This window comes from Epinephelus lanceolatus, chromosome 18, assembly GCF_041903045.1.
Source record: "Epinephelus lanceolatus isolate andai-2023 chromosome 18, ASM4190304v1, whole genome shotgun sequence".
NCBI classification, from domain to species: Eukaryota; Metazoa; Chordata; class Actinopteri; order Perciformes; family Serranidae; genus Epinephelus; species Epinephelus lanceolatus.
This window is the reverse complement of record NC_135751.1, coordinates 42,722,500-42,737,079: the sequence shown is the minus strand read 5'-3', so window position 1 is coordinate 42,737,079 and position 14,580 is coordinate 42,722,500. Positions and strand designations below refer to the sequence as shown.

The following is a 14,580-nucleotide window of genomic DNA, read 5'->3' as shown; positions in this document are numbered from 1 at the left end:
TTTTAGTTTTGTACAATTTCAGTATGAAAAAAATTGAAGAAGCACCGTCCACAAGTTTGGGCACGCCAAGACATTTGAGCGCTCAGACAACTTCTCCCAAGGTCTCAGACCTTAAGTAGCTTGTTCACAGTCATCATTGGGGAAGGACAGGTGACACAAATTTCAACTGACTCCTGAAAGCTTGTCCAAACAACCAGCAGCCATGGGCTCCTCTAAACAGCTGTCTAGCACTCTGAAAACTAAAAGACCATGAAGACTATAAGAAGATAGCAAAGTGTTTTCAGGGAGCTGTTTCCTCAGTTGGTCATGTCAGTAAGAAATGGCAGTTAACAGGAACTGTGTAGGTCAAGCTGAAAACTTCCTGAGAGAGCTGCTCGTAGGATTGTTAGAAAGACAAATCAAACCTCTGTTTGACTGCAAAAGACCTGCAGGAAGATTCTTCAAACTCTGGAGTGGTTGTGCACTGTTCTACTGTGCAGACACACCTGGACAAATATGACCTTCATGGAAGAGTCATCAGAAGAAAAGGAAACATCAAACAAGCCTGATGCTTTTTGGAAACAAGTCCTGAGGACTGATGAAGGTAAAATACTGCTTCAACTTTATGGACACAATGAGCAAAGATTACTGCCCCAACCAAAGGAGTGCAAGTCAAGCAAAATAGAGCATGAGATGGATCGGTGGTTTGCTGCGATGTCTGCAGTGATGCGGGCACTGTGCCGGACTGTTGTGGTTCAGAGGGAGCTGAGCTGGAAGGCAAAACTCTTGATTTCCTGGTCCATCTCCGTCCCTACCCTCACCTGTGGTCATGAGCTCTGGGTCGTGACTGAAAGAATGAGGTCACAGATACAAGCGTCTGAAATGAGTTTCCTCTGTAGGGTGTCTGGGCTCAGCCTTAGAGATAGGGGGAGGAGTCAGACATCTGGAGGGAGCTCGGAGTAGAGCCGCTGCTCCTTCAAGTTGAGGTGGTTCAACATCTGATCAGGATCCTCCTGGTCCAGCTCGTAGGAGGCCCCGGGGCAGACCCAGAACACACTGGAGGCTGTGGCTCAGAAGAAGAGCAGGTCGCCCACCAATTGGAAGATCTGTGGTTCGATCCCCGACTCCTCCAGTCTGCATGTCAAAATATCCTTGGGCAAGACACTGAACCCCAATCGTCCCATTGGTGTATGAGCTTGTGTGAATGGTAACTGAGTAGCAGGTGGCACCTCGTATGGTAGTGTGAATGGTAGTGTGAATGGGTGAATGTGACTCAGTAGTGTAAAAAGCGCTTTGAGTGGTCAGAAGACTAGAAAGGCGCTATACAAGTGCAGGTCCATCCATCCATTTACGATTTATACATCTCGTCTGGTCTGGGAACGCCTCCAGGAGGTGCTGGAAAGTGTTGGTGGGGAGAGGGACACCTGGAGTACTTTAGTCAGTTGGAGAAAAAGCTGGTAAAGATGGGGGTGGATGGGGGGGTGTTGATGCTTTGGGCTTGTGTTGCAGCCAGTGGCACGGGGAACATTTCACAGGTAGAGGGAAGAATGGATTCAGTTAAATTCCAGACATCACAGCATCTGCAAAAAAGCTGAAGACGAAGGGAGGACAATGATCCGTAACGCACCTCCAAAGCCTCAATGGATGACCTCAAGAGGAGTCAGCCGAAGGTTTTGCCGTGGCCCTCACAGTCCCCCGACCTAAACATCATTAAACATCTGTGGATAGAGCTCAAAGAGCAGAGCATGAAGACGGCCCAAGAATCTCACAGAGCTAGAAGAAAATCCTCCAAACAAGAACTGGAAGACTCTGAGCTGGACACAAAAAGGGTTTAGAAGCTGTGATACCTGCCAAAGGGGGCGCTACTGAGTACTGACCATGTAGGGTGCCCAAACTTTGGCTTCAGGCCCTTTTTATTTTTTGTTATTTTGAAACTGCAAAAGATTAAATTAAAAACTCATCTTGATTAAAATGAAGAAATGTTTCACCTATAAATTCATGTCTTTTAAAGATCAATTCATCTTGGATTTATTTAACCGTTAACAGGAAACAATATTTTGACCAGGGGTGCCAAAACTTCTGCTTCCATTGTACACCTAGAGCAGGTCCTCTTCCACAAAGTCTGCCATGTTGTTTCTACAGTAGCCCAGAATGGACAAACACTGGCCATAGATAGGGACATTTAGGTTTTGGTGTAAACCACGGTAGTTCTCCTACATGCTCAGCACATGAGAGAAATTTTAGTTGGCTGCAATTTCCAACCTCACCATTAGATGCCACTAAATCTTTAAGAGAATCTTTAAGTTTGAGTTTATATTTGTAGACGCTGTCAGTGATGTGTCCCATCGCTTACCTCCTCAGGTCTCTGGGGTCCAGATTAGTTCTCTCTTTACCTCAGTGATTTCGAGTCAGATCAGATTTGAACTAAACTCTGGTGTCTGTCTTCTCTCAGATCTGAGTCCGGTGAGTCCGACCAGCTGCTCCAGGAGCTTCGTCTGTGATCGGTGTGGCCGCTCTTACCGCCACGCCAGCTCCCTGCTCAACCACAAGAACAGCCACAAGACTGGGACCTACTTTTGCAGCTCCTGCCAGAAGGAGTTCCCCAACCTGATGTCCCTTAAGAACCACCGCCGGATCCACACCGAGCCCAAACGCTACCGCTGCCCTGACTGTGGCAAATCCTTCCGGGTGTCTACAGCGCTTGTCTGCCACCGCCGCATCCACACCAAGGAGAAGCCATTCTCCTGCCAGCAATGTGACAAGCGCTTCACATCCCGGTCCAACCTGAGGCACCACATGAAGGTGCACTGGAGGGCTCCGCCGCTGTCCAGAGGGACGTCGTCCGCCTTTCTCACCGTCTCGTCCAGATCATTAAGCTAAACGTCCGACCTTGATGGCCTGACTGGGCTTCGTTATGGCGACCACAGCAACCACAGCGACCACAGCGACCACAGCATGGTCTCCTGAGGAAACTCAGATTAGAATTTAAATCTAATCACAAACTGAGGACCTGGAGTTCAACCTGAAGGCTTCACGTTGAACTTTAATCACCACCAAATTTATATAATTTAAATATTTGATCTGAAAAAAAAGTCCTTCTGAATTTTCTGCTTTAAAACTTCCAAAAGATCACAGAGTCGTAACAGGAGGAGTTCACTCTTCAGTCTCCACGTTGATAATGAACAGGAAACATTGAAACCGAAACTATCATCATGGAAACGTGAACGTCCAGTTTGTTTCTCTGCGTTGATGTCAGGCAGTGTTCAGAGTCTCTGAGTTCTCCAGTGTATGAACACTTACATACACTGCAGCGGTGAACTGGGACCTGAGGAGCTGGAGTTACTCTGCAGCCTGGAGCACAACCAGCACAGGTGAATTGTGGGTCTTGTAGCCTTGAATCTTGGCGTATTAGCTCCAGTTTGTTCCTCTCATGTAATCATTATTTCTATGTTTGAAGCTTTTGGAGTTTTTTTGACGCTGACAAAGACTGTTAAGAAATCCTCTCACTTTCCACTTCCTGAGTTTTCTATCCGTGTTTTCACGTATTTAAACAAAACTCAGTGTTTTTGTTTCTCAGTCTTCTCTCCAGCTGAAACATTTATAAAACTAACAGGACCAACCTTCAAAGTTCCTACACTCATGAAATTCCAGCCCGTTCAAGTATCGCTGTGGCGTCAGACACAGATGCCAAAAGCAACCTTTCATGGTGGTATGATACGCTGCCAGTTGGCGTCAGTTTGAAGCGCTGCTGGTAACAATGTAATGCAAGGAGCTGATAAGTCCTTGTAAGGCATGAGGGGCAGGCAATGGATCCAACAAACCTCAGACTTTTACCTGCAAGCCCGGTGTGTTCACTTCCTGTGTAAATGTTAGAGCAGACGCTCAGACTCTCTTCACAGCGTCTCCTAACAAACTCGACAGTAGACGTGGAGAACAAATTGAAGATGACCTGACCTGCAGACCTGCAGGACGTGGACGTGGACGAACACCAGGAGTGTTTTCTTCTTTTATTAACACTGACAAACTTTAAGATGTGAAGCAGAGAGAAATGATGTGAGCAGAAAAACTGTAAACATGAGCTGCACTGCTGGACTCAGACTCCCTCTGCTGCTTCTGTACATGTCGACAAGTGTTTAACAGAACATTTCCACCGCTAACTGTTTGAGGTGGACAGACTCCACAGGGAGACGGTTAAGGGTAATCAGAGTCCAGAGTGTTCGGTTCTTCATGAAGAGGTTTAGATTCATGATGTAACATCTGATTTTAACTTCAAACATTAAATATGGGAGTTCATTGATGTCAACTGGGAGGAAAAAAAATCTACCATCAAAGTTTTTTATTATTAAATGTTTTAGAATCTTCATCATTGATAAAGGAAATGATGAAACATTGAGTCATGAAAACTTTGAATAAAATGCATTTCCTGTTAATGAATCAACTCAAGACTGAGTCCTAAAAAAAACATTTAACAATAAAAGATGCGACGGAGTATAAGGGCCACATTGAAGGGGAAAAAAAGCGGAGATTTCAAGAATAAAGTCGTCCCGAGAAAAAACTTGTCATATTACAAGAATAAAGTCGTAATGTTACGAGAATAAAGTCATAATATTACGAGAAAAAACTCATAATATTATAAGAATAAAGTCGAAATATTACGAGAATAAAGTTGTAATATTATGAGAAAAAACTCTTAATATTACAAGAATAAAGTCGAAATATTACGAGAATAAAGTTGTAATATTACGAGAAAAACCTTGTAATATTACAACAATAAAGTTGTAATATTACAAGAATAAAGCCGGAACTAAGAAAAAGTCATTATGAGAATAAAGTCGTAATATTACGAGAATAAAGTCGTAACTGAGAAAAAGTCATAATATTACAAGAATAAAGTCGAAATATTACAAGAATAAAGTTGTAATATTACGAGAAAAAACTTGTAATATTACTCAAATGTGTGTGTCGAGGCAACACAAAGAGTTTATATTTGAGACAAAGAGCAGCTGCCACAAGCAGGTTCATCCTCTAACCCAGTCTGTTTGTTGTTGGTTATTTCCTTAAAAACTATGACTTTTTTCTCGTAATATTACGACTTTTTCTCAGTTACAACTTTATTTTTGTAATATTAAGGGTTTTTCTCGTAATATTACGACTTTTTCTCAGTTACAACTTTATTCTCGTAATATTGCGTGTTTTTTCTCGTAATAATACTTTTTCCCAGTGACAACTTTATTTCAAAATTTTCTCGAAATCTCTGATTTTTTTTTTCTTCAATGTGGCCCTAATACTCCGTCGTAAAAAGAAAACTTTGAGTTAGTGGATTTTTTTTCTGCCATAAGAAACTGTTCTACCAGATAACAAAGAACTGGGTCTTCGCTGGACGTGAGGTTTTTCGATGAATGCGATTCTCTGCCGAACCAGAGGCTCTCATTGGTTCCTTGTGAATATCTCTCATGGACAAAGCTGATGTTGGGAGCGATGTTGTTTTGTCTCTAAAGATAATCACTCACATATTCAACCCTCACCTGTCTTCACCTGTTTATATTTAACCCTCACCTGTCTTCACCTCTTTATATTTAACCCTCACCTGTCTACACCTCTTTATATTTAACCCTCACCTGTCTTCACCTCTTTATATTTAACCCTCACCTGTCTTCACCTGTCTATATTTAACCCTCACCTGTCTACACCTCTTTATATTTAACCCTCACCTGTCTTCACCTCTTTATATTTAACCCTCACCTGTCTTCACCTGTCTATATTTAACCCTCACCTGTCTTCACCTCTTTGGACCAATCACTCACGTGTTAGATAGTTAAAGTTTTTGGGTTCAAACTGACGACATGTAGAACTTTAGGAAGTGATGATGTCATGATGATCATGTGTCTTTGGTCACAATCTGCAGCTGTTTTCACACAAAGGAAACTTATTATCAGATGTATCTATAACACTAACGTTAGTGGAGGGTCGGGATGTGAATATATTATAAATGATAAAGAAGTGATACAGTGTGGCTAGTTCAAACAGCTGGGGTCATGTGGCGGCCGTTTTGTGTCTTCAAAGTGACATTTCTTTTTTCATGTGTTCACCAAAGAGAGAAAGAAATCTGAGATGGTTTCATGTAATTATGACGTCATTTCTCATAATGGGTCTTATGACAAGATATTTGTCTGATAATAAAGATCTCATTATCACAACAAAACTTTATCGTATTAACAAGAAAAAACTTTCTTTGAATGAACAAACACAGACTTTTTAATTATCAAAATATTGTATTTATGTTTCATAATGCAGATACAGATTTCTTAGTTATGAGAAATTAAGTCACAAAAATACATGTGTACATTTCTTCTTTAATTTCTCCTGATAACAAGATAAATGATCTAATATGAGATCTATATCTTGTATTGATCATGTTTCCTTTTGATTGTTATTTTCATTATTAAAGATCCCAAAATTCCATATTTCATAATTATAGTTTCTTCCCATAATATTTTTAATTAACAAAAAAAAATTAATCTTCTACAAAAATGCATATCTCGTAACGATGAGAGCTGTATCTTCATGAGAGACTTAAGAGAAACATCATCATAATTCTGATCATTTTAAAATATGAACAAGAAAATCTTTTTCCTGATGATAATTATGAGAAACAGAGTCACAATTAAAATGTCTAGAATAGCTTTTTGTCTCTGGTGAATATGTTGACAGCTTCAACTGGTTCTCTGACAGATAACAGAGTTATTTAGCATTTAAAACTCACCTGTGATATTAATGCTTTATCAGATTTATCTGCTGACAGTCTGAATAATGTGCTTCATTTCATTTGGGGATGCAAAATGGCGCAGTAGAAAGTGAGCTGTAGAAAGCGTAGCAGTAGACTGTTGGTGCTGTTTGGTTAGATGATGTATCGTCACTGTACGTCTGTATCATAACCTCTGTATGACTTTTATATACTAAACAAATAACTGTAGAATATCATTGTTTCTATCTGATGAACCGACGTTAACAAAAGAGATGACTAATGAGAAGGTTTGGATAAAACAATCTGCAGACTCTCTTTTAAACACAGTTCTTTTCTTCTTGGTGGTATTTATGTCCTTGACGGTTTTTAATAAAAGACTGGACAAACACTGTGTGAAGTTCATTTAGACTCAGTCCCACATTCACCATCCTGCCGAAACAAATACTCACCACAGTCCACCATAACCCCGCCCTCATATATACATATATCAATGTTATGGAGGCGTCTCCACTGTAAAGGCTCTTGTGAGACGTGTTTCTACAAGTGAATATAGTTTTTTTATGTGGTTGGGAACTGCTTCTCACACTTCTTCCCAGCCTGCTGAGATCTGGGGAATTGGTACGGCTACAACCAAATGTGGATTAATCCGCCACTGAAAATAGTCCCCAAGTCAATATTTCTTTCTGTCAGGGTGCTGTCAGCCCTAGAGTGGTCTCCTTTGGTCTGAATCAGGGACTCATTTTGTTCCAAAGTTGTATAATTGCCTAGAGTTGGTTCGTGTTCTCACGGCAGCATTTACAAGAGGACCAGATCAACTGCCTTGTGTGAGAAAGCTGCTCTTTCTTGCTCTGTGTGCCAAATTAGCTATGCCTCTGCCTCCTTTATCGACAGTGGTGATTGTAATAAGTGTAGCTTATTTGCTGCGTTGGAGGCGAGGCTCAGTGAATTAGAAGCGCAGCTCCGCACCATGGAAAATCACTCAGTAGCTGCGGTAGTTAGCCAGCCCCCTGTAGCCGGTGCGGAGCCACATAGCATAGCCTCTGGTAGCGGTCCTCCAGTAACCGCCATGAAGCCGGGAGGCTGGGTAACTGTCCGTGAGAGGCACAGCTCCAAGCCGAAGCCCAGCCTGTTCACATTTCCAACCGCTTTTCCCCACTCAGCGACACACCCGCTGAGAATAAAACTCTGGTTATTGGCAGCTCTATTCTGAGGAACGTGAAGTTAGCAACACCAGCGGCCATAATCAAATGTATCCCTGGGGCCAGAGCGGGCGACATTGAATCAAATTTAAAACTGCTGGCTAAAGCTAAACGTAGATTCAGTAAGATTGTTATTCACGTCGGCGGCAATGACACCCGGTTACGCCAATCGGAGGTCATTAAAATTAATATTGCCTCAGTGTGTGAATATGCAAAAACGATGTCGGGGTCCAGGTGGTGTCCAGGAAACGATGTGGGTTTCGTTAATAATTGGCAAACTTTCTGGGGAAAACCTGGTCTTATTAGGAGAGACGGCATTCATCCCACTTTGGATGGAGCTGCTCTCATTTCTAGGAACCTGGCAAATTTTATTAGTAATTTAAATCCCTGACAACCCAGAGTTGAGACCAGGACAGAGAGTTGCAGTCCTAAACGCCTCTCTGAGCTTCTAGTTCAGTTACCCAGCCATAGTTTTCATAGTTTTATACAAACGGTGTCTGTCCCCCGACCACCTAAATTATTTAAATCTAAAATTAAACAAAGAGGAGTTGTGCATAACAACCTCATAAAAATTAAAACCTCTTCTGTGACAGAAAGACAAAACAGGAGAATTAAATGCGGACTGTTAAATATCAGGTCTCTATCGTCTAAAGCAGTGTTAGTAAACGAATTAATATCAGATAATCATATTGATTTACTCAGTCTCACAGAAACCTGGCTGTGTCAAGATGAATATGTCAGTCTAAATGAGTCCACTCCTCCCAGTCATAATAATACCCACATTCCTCGAGGCAGCGGCCGAGGAGGGGGAGTTGCAGCCATTTTTAACTCTAGTCTGTTAATCAGCCCTAAACCTAAACTAGATTATAATTCATTTGAAAGCCTCGTTCTTAGTCTTTTACATCCGACCTGGAAAACCTCGCAGCCACTTTTATTTGTTATAGTGTACCGTGCTCCTGGCCCGTATTCTGAATTTGTATCTGAATTCTCAGAGTTTTTATCCAGTTTAGTTCTTAAATCAGATAAAGTTATTATTGTAGGCGATTTTAACATTCATGTCGACGTTGATAATGACTCCCTGGCTACCGTGTTTATCTCATTATTAGACTCCATTGGCTTCAGTCAGGGTGTACATGAACCCACTCATTGTTTTAACCATACCCTCGATCTAGTTCTGACGTATGGAATTGAAATTGATAACCTAAAAGTCTTTCCACAGAATCCCTCGCTATCGGATCATTATCTGATTACTTCTGATTTCTTTTTACCCGATTACACGCCACTCAGCAACAGTTACTATACTAGATGTTTATCAGATAGTGCTGTCACAAAATTTAAGGAAATGATTTCTCCGTCGTTAAATTCAATACCAAGTCCCTCAGTAACAGAGGTTTCCTGTACCGACTTTAACCTCTCCCGAATTGATCATTTTGTCGATAGCGCCGTAGGCTCACTGCGAACAACACTCGACTCTGTAGCTCCTCTTAAAAAGAAGTTAACAAAGCAAAGAAAGTTTGCTCCTTGGTATAACTCTCAAACCCATAACTTAAAACAAATATTGCGAAAATTTGAAAGGAATTGGCGATAAACCAAACTGGAAGAATCTCGTTTAATCTGGGCAGACAGTCTCAAAACTTATAAGAGGGGCCTCCGCAATGCCAGAGCAAACTATTACTCAGCATTAATAGAAGACAATAAGAACAACCCCAGGTTTCTTTTCAGCACTGTAGCCAGGCTGACTGAGAGTCAAAGCTCTATTGAGCCTTGTATTCCTTTAGCCCTTAGCAGTAATGATTTTATGAGCTTTTTTAATGACAAAATTCTGACTATTAGAGGCAAAATTCATGACCTCCTGTCCTCAGATAGTAGCTATCTAACCTCAAACACAGCTGTAAGACCTAATATATATTTAGATTGCTTCTCCCCAATTTCTCTTCAAGAATTGACAGCAGTGATTTCTTCATCTAAATCATCAACGTGTCTCTTAGACCCCATCCCAACTAGGCTACTTAAGGAGGTCTTTCCTTTAGTTAACACTTATATATTAGATATGATCAATATATCCCTATTAACAGGCTATGTACCACAGTCTTTTAAGGTAGCTGTAATTAAACCTCTCCTAAAAAAGCCCACCCTGGATCCAGAGGTGTTAGCCAACTATAGACCAATATCTAATCTTCCCTTTCTGTCAAAGATCCTTGAGAAAGTAGTCGCAGACCAGCTGTGTGATTTTCTCCAGGATAATAATTTATTTGAGGAATTTCAGTCAGGATTTAGAGTGCATCATAGCACTGAGACAGCACTAGTTAAAATTACAAATGACCTTCTGATTGCTTCAGACAAAGGACTTGTCTCTGTTCTTGTTTTATTAGATCTTAGTGCGGCGTTTGACACAATTGACCATCAAATTCTACTGCAGAGACTGGATCACTTAATTGGCCTAAAAGGTTCAGCACTAAGCTGGTTTAAATCTTATTTATCTGATCGTTTTCAGTTTGTTGACGTTCATAATGAATCATCCTTACGTACCAAAGTTTGTTTTGGAGTTCCGCAAGGTTCTGTGCTCGGACCAATCCTATTTACTCTATATATGCTTCCTTTAGGTAACATCATTAGAAATCACTCTATAAATTTCCATTGTTATGCGGATGATACACAGTTGTATTTATCGATGAAGCCAGAAGAAAGTAATCAATTAACTAAACTCCATAACTGCCTTAAAGACATAAAAAATTGGATGAGCACCAATTTCCTGATGTTAAATTCAGACAAAACTGAAGTTATTGTTCTTGGCCCCAAACAACTCAGAGACTCTTTATCTGATGACATAGTTTCTCTAGATGGCATTGCTCTGGCCTCTAGCACTACCGTAAGAAACCTCGGAGTAATATTTGATCAAGATTTGTCTTTTAATTCTCATTTAAAGCAAACCTCACGGACTGCATTTTTTCATCTGCGTAATATTGCGAAAATTAGGCCTATCCTGACCCGAAAAGATGCAGAAAAATTGGTCCACGCTTTTGTTACCTCAAGGCTGGATTACTGTAACTCTCTATTATCAGGTAGCTCTAGTAAGTCCTTAAAAACTCTCCAGCTAATTCAGAATGCAGCAGCACGTGTACTAACAGGAACTAAGAAACGAGATCATATTTCTCCTGTTTTAGCTTCTCTGCACTGGCTCCCTGTAAAATCCAGAATTGAATTTAAAATCCTACTGTTAACTTATAAAGCTCTAAATGGTCAAGCTCCGTCATATCTTAGAGAGCTCATAGTGCCATATTATCCCACCAGAACACTGCGCTCTGAGAACGCAGGGTTACTCGTGGTCCCTAAAGTCTCCAAAAGTAGATCAGGAGCCAGAGCCTTCAGCTATCAGGCTCCTCTCCTGTGGAATCATCTTCCTGTTACGGTCCGGGAGGCAGACACCGTCTCCACATTTAAGACTAGACTTAAGACTTTCCTCTTTGATAAAGCTTATAGTTAGGGCTGGCTCAGGCTTGCCCTGTACCAGCCCCTAGTTAGGCTGACTTAGGCCTAGTCTGCCGGAGGACCTCCTATAATACACCGGGCTCCCTCTCTCTCCCTCTCTCTCTCTCTCTCTCTCTCTCTCTCTCACTCTCATCCTATTACTGCATCTTGCTAACTCGGCCATTCTGGATGTCACTAACTCGGCTTCTTCTCCGGAGCCTTTGTGCTCCACTGTCTCTCAGATTAACTCATATCACAGCGGTGCCTGGACAGCGTGACGTGTGTAGTTGTGCTGCTGCCGTGGTCCTGCCAGATGCCTCCTGCTGCTGCTGCCATCATTAGTCATTAGTCATACTTCTACTGTTATTATACACATATGACTATTGTCACACATGTATACTGCCAGATATTAATACATACTTTCAACATATTGTACCACAGTAGCCAGAACTATAACTATAATATTATTACTTTCATTAATGTTGTTGTAAGCTACTGTCATTACCTGCATCTCTCTCTCTCTCTCTCTCTCTCTCTCTCTCTGTCTCATTGTGTCATACGGATTACTGTTAATTTATTATGCTGATCTGTTCTGTACGACATCTATTGCACGTCTGTCCGTCCTGGAAGAGGGATCCCTCCTCAGTTGCTCTTCCTGAGGTTTCTACCGTTTTTTTTTTCCCCGTTAAAGGGGTTTTTTTTGGGGAGTTTTTCCTGATCAGCTGTGAGGGTCATAAGGACAGAGGGATGTCGTATGCTGTAAAGCCCTGTGAGGCAAATTGTGATTTGTGATATTGGGCTTTATAAATAAAATTGAAAATTGAAATTGAATATTTGATCAAGATTTGTCTTTTAATTCTCATTTAAAACAAACCTCACGGACTGCATTTTTTCATCTGTGTAATATTGTGAAAATTAGGCCTATCCTGACCCGAAAAGATGCAGAAAAATTGGTCCACGCTTTTGTTACCTCAAGGCTGGATTACTGTAACTCTCTATTATCAGGTAGCTCTAGTAAGTCCTTAAAAACTCTCCAGCTAATTCAGAATGCAGCAGCTCGTGTACTAACAGGAACTAAGAAACAAGATCATATTTCTCCTGTTTTAGCTTCTCTGCACTGGCTCCCTGTAAAATCCAGAATTGAATTTAAAATCCTACTGTTAACTTATAAAGCTCTAAATGGTCAAGCTCCGTCATATCTTAGAGAGCTCATAGTGCCATATTATCCCACCAGAACACTGCGCTCTGAGAACGCAGGGTTACTCGTGGTCCCTAAAGTCTCCAAAAGTAGATCAGGAGCCAGAGCCTTCAGCTATCAGGCTCCTCTCCTGTGGAATCATCTTCCTGTTACGGTCCGGGAGGCAGACACCGTCTCCACATTTAAGACTAGACTTAAGACTTTCCTCTTTGATAAAGCTTATAGTTAGGGCTGGCTCAGGCTTGCCCTGTACCAGCCCCTAGTTAGGCTGACTTAGGCCTAGTCTGCCGGAGGACCCCCCTATAATACACCGGGCACCTTCTCTCCTTCTCTCTCTCTCTCTCGTATTCTATTACTGCATCTTGCTAACTCGGCCATTCTGGATGTCACTAACTCGGCTTCTTCTCCGGAGCCTTTGTGCTCCACTGTCTCTCAGATTAACTCATATCACAGCGGTGCCTGGACAGCGTGATGTGTGTGGTTGTGCTGCTGCCGTGGTCCTGCCAGATGCCTCCTGCTGCTGCTGCCATCATTAGTCATTAGTCATACTTCTACTGTTATTATACACATATGACTATTGTCACACATGTATACTGCCAGATATTAATACATACTTTCAACATATTGTACCACAGTAGCCAGAATTATAATTATAATATTATTACTTTCAATAATGTTGTTGTAAGCTACTGTCATTACCTGCATCTCTCTCTCTCTCTCTCTCTCTGTCTCATTGTGTCATACAGATTACTGTTAATTTATTATGCTGATCTGTTCTGTACGACATCTATTGCACGTCTGTCCGTCCTGGAAGAGGGATCCCTCCTCAGTTGCTCTTCCTGAGGTTTCTACCATTTTTCCCCGTTAAAGGGTTTTTTGGGAAGTTTTTCCTGATCAGCTGTGAGGGTCATAAGGACAGAGGGATGTCGTATGCTGTAAAGCCCTGTGAGGCAAAGTGTGATTTGTGATATTGGGCTTTATAAATAAAATTGATTGATTGATAAAGAAATGATTTGTTTCCTTGTTTGGTCATCTGCACAACTCAATCCTGGAGGGATAATTCACACACACATTAGCTAATAATAAGAATAGGAATAAAATAATAATGGATGAGATTCACCCTGAGATGCTGAAGGCTCTGGGTACTGTTGGGCTGTCTTGGCTGACACGCCTGTTCAGTGTCGCGTGGAGGTCGGCAACGGTGCCTGCACAGTGGCAGACCAGGGTGGTGGTCCCCATCTTCAAAAAAGGGGACCGGAGGGTGTGCTCCAACTATCGGGGTATCACACTGCTCAGCCTCCCAGGTAAAGTTTACTCCAGGGTGCTGTAAAGGAGGCTCTGACCGATTGTTGAACCTCAGATTCAGGAGGAGCAATGCGGATTCCGTCCTGGTCGTGGAACAGTGGACCAGCTCTTTACCCTTGCAAGGCTGCTGAAGGGGTCGTGGGAGTTTGCCCATCCAGTCTACATGTGCTTTGTGGACCTGGAGAAGGCTTATGACCGCATCCCTCGGGGGTCTTGTGGGGGGTACTACGGGAGTATGGGGTTCCAGGCTTGCTGTTAGGGGCCATTCGGTCCCTGTATGACCAAAGTCAGAGCTGTGTCCGCATTCTCGGTATGAAGTCGACCACGTTCTCGGTGGGTGTTGACCTCTGCCAAGGTTGTCCCTTGTCACCAATCCTGTTTGTGATCTTCATGGACAGGATCTCAAGGCGCAGCCGGGGGGGGGAAGGGGTCCGGTTTGGGGACCTCAGAATTGCATCCCTGCTTTTCACAGATGATGTGTTTCTGTTGGCTCCATCACACCGTGACCTCCAGCATGACCTTGGGTGTTTTGCAGCCGAGTGTGAAGCAGTTGGGATGAGAGTCAGCACCTCCAAGTCTGACGTCATGGTCCTCTGTCGGAAACCGGTGGTTTGCCGTCTCCGGGGGGGGGGGGGGGAGAGTAACTGCCTCAAGTGAGGGAGTTCAAGTATCTCAGGGTCTTGTTC

The 14,580-nt window shown here is 42.3% G+C and overlaps 1 protein-coding gene across 1 annotated transcript in view; it reads left to right on the top strand.

Annotated features, from left to right (window-relative positions):
• Positions 1-5,013, top strand: part of LOC117267776 (zinc finger protein 646) — a 59,087-nt gene extending 54,074 nt beyond the window's left edge. The window contains exon 5 of the mRNA XM_033643780.2: positions 2,432-5,013. Coding sequence (XP_033499671.1) covers positions 2,432-2,859 — 428 coding nt within the window. The 3' untranslated portion in view covers positions 2,860-5,013. The remainder of the gene's footprint in view (positions 1-2,431) is intronic.
• Positions 5,014-14,580: the final 9,567 nt, after the last annotated feature.